The sequence below is a fragment of the Myotis davidii genome, unplaced genomic scaffold (genome assembly GCF_000327345.1).
Source record: "Myotis davidii unplaced genomic scaffold, ASM32734v1 scaffold428, whole genome shotgun sequence".
Classification (NCBI taxonomy): domain Eukaryota; kingdom Metazoa; phylum Chordata; class Mammalia; order Chiroptera; family Vespertilionidae; genus Myotis; species Myotis davidii.
In genome coordinates, this window is record NW_006299834.1 from 1740069 (window position 1) to 1742618 (window position 2550).

The 2550-nt window shown below is 45.6% G+C and overlaps 1 protein-coding gene across 1 annotated transcript in view; it reads left to right on the plus strand.

Annotated features, from left to right (window-relative positions):
- Nucleotides 1-2550, plus strand: part of TCF20 (transcription factor 20 (AR1)) — a 93033-nt gene that overhangs the window by 54600 nt on the left and 35883 nt on the right. Inside the window, 2 exon segments of the mRNA XM_015571911.1 lie at nt 6-68; nt 71-1182. Coding sequence (XP_015427397.1) covers nt 6-68; nt 71-1182 — 1175 coding nt within the window.

A 2550-nucleotide genomic window follows, 5' to 3' on the forward strand; every position in this document is an offset into this window, starting at 1 on the left:
GCCTTTAATCTTTCCTGACTCAAAGAATGTACCTGCAGCTGGCCGACTGGCCCCTGAGGCAAATCCGAGGCTGAGAAGGAGACCGATGCAGTGACGATTTCCCCCAAACCAGAGGGTTTCCCCCCAAAGGGGTACTTCCCTTCGGGAAAGAAGAAGGGGAGACCCATTGGTAGTGTGAATAAGCAAAAGAAACAGCAGCAGCCACCACCTCCACCCCCTCAACCCCCCCAGATACCAGAAGGTTCTGCAGATGGAGAGCCAAAGCCAAAAAAGCAGAGACAAAGGAGGGAGAGAAGGAAGCCTGGGGCACAGCCAAGGAAGCGGAAAACCAAACAAGCAGTTCCCATCGTAGAACCCCAAGAACCTGAGATCAAACTGAAGTATGCCACCCAGCCACTGGACAAAAGTGATGCCAAGAACAAGTCTTTTTTCCCTTATATTCATGTAGTAAATAAGTGTGAACTTGGAGCCGTTTGTACAATCATCAATGCTGAAGAACAGACCAAATTGGTGAGGGGCCGGAAGGGGCAGAGGTCTCTGACCCCACCACCCAGCAGCACGGAGAGCAAGGCGCTCCCAGCCTCGTCCTTCATGCTGCAGGGACCTGTGGTAACCGAGTCTTCTGTGATGGGCCACCTGGTTTGCTGTCTGTGCGGCAAGTGGGCCAGTTACCGGAACATGGGTGACCTCTTTGGACCCTTTTATCCCCAAGATTATGCAGCCACTCTCCCGAAAAACCCACCTCCTAAGAGGGCCACGGAAATGCAGAGCAAAGTTAAGGTACGGCACAAAAGCGCTTCCAACGGCTCCAAGACGGACACTGAGGAGGAGGAGGAGCAGCAGCAGCAGAAGGAGCAGAGGAGCCTGGCCGCCCACCCCAGGTTTAAGCGGCGGCACCGCTCGGAAGACTGTGGTGGAGGCCCTCGGTCCCTGGCCCGGGGGCTTCCCTGTAAAAAAGCAACCACAGAGGGCGGCAGCGAAAAGACTGTTTTGGACTCAAAGCCCTCTGTGCCCACCACTTCAGAAGGTGGCCCTGAGCTGGAGTTACAAATCCCTGAACTACCTCTTGACAGCAATGAATTTTGGGTCCATGAGGGCTGCATTCTCTGGGCCAATGGAATCTACCTGGTCTGCGGCAGGCTCTATGGCCTGCAGGAAGCGCTGGAAATAGCCAGAGAGATGGTGAGTATGAGAAATTCTTACCAGCTTGCCCTTTATCTTCTTTTTGGTTCTGTTTCTTCCACCGTTACCTATTTCAGCCTTACTGTTTTAGTCTTAGTATCATGTTGTAATTCCTCCAGATCAGAGCCGCTAGGCCCAAATGATGGGCAGAAATTTGGAAGATTTATTTAACTTCTAATTTTATCAATAATATGTGTTTATAGTTTACAAAGTCAAGCTAGTGCAATACAGCTTATTAAAATAGACGTCCTCCAGCCCTCCTGCGATAGACTTCTCATTCATTCCCCTGCTAGTTTCCTGTTTCTAAACAGTAAGCTTCTGCTATTTGTGTTATTTATTGATCCATTTTTCAACATCTAATACTTATGAAGTATGCTATGGCGATATATCCTTTTTTCTAAAACTTCTCATATCTCTAAAATTACTAATTCATGTTATTATTTGCTTTTTATTTTTTTTGGACCACATCTCTCTAACTTAAACTTTGCCATTGAAATGTTTTTCTTTAGGTCTGTTTCATAACTATTGTATTAGGGTGTTCGTCACCATCATTTGTTTCTTCCCCCTAGTAAATGCTCTTTCCTGAATCCTGTATTTTTGCCTTTCTTAGTCTGGACTTTTACTTAATGGAGTGTATCATCCTTTAGCAATTTCCTGAGAAAGGGTGCATGGGAAGCACATACGTTGAGATTTTGCCTACTGAAAATGTCATTATTCAGTCATGTTTAATTGAAGATTGGTTGGGTATAGAATTCTAGATTTGAAATCATTTTCTCTCACTGTCTTGGTGTCATGACTGCTGGCTTGTCCTGTAGCTTCTAGGGTTGCAGTTGAGAGGACAAGAAGGGAGTTTTTTGTTGTTGTTTGTTTTGGGTTTTTTTTTTAATTGGTTGATTGGTTTTATAGAGAGAGGAAGGGAGGGAGAAATAGAAACATCGATTTGTTGTTCCACTTATTTATGCATTCATTGATTGATTCTTATTTATGCCCTGACTGGGATTGAACCCAAAACCTATCAAGAAGCATATCAGGATGGCACTCTACCAACTGAGCTACCCAACCAGGGCCTGGAGTTCTGATTTTCATTTGTTATATGTGTGTTCTGTCTTCTCCCTGGGAAGGTTTGAGGATCTTTTCATGTTCCCTTGGGGTCTGACATCTCAGAACGATAGGCATTGAGGTCAGTCTTTTTTTTTTTATTTCTTTTTTTATTAAATCTTTATTGTTCAGATTATTACATTTGTTCCTCTTTTTTCCCCCCATAACTCCCCTCCTCCCAGTTCCCGCCCCTCCCTCCGCCCTCACTTCCCCACCCACTGTCCTCATCCATAGGTGCACGATTTTTGTCTAGTCTCTTCCGGCATCTCC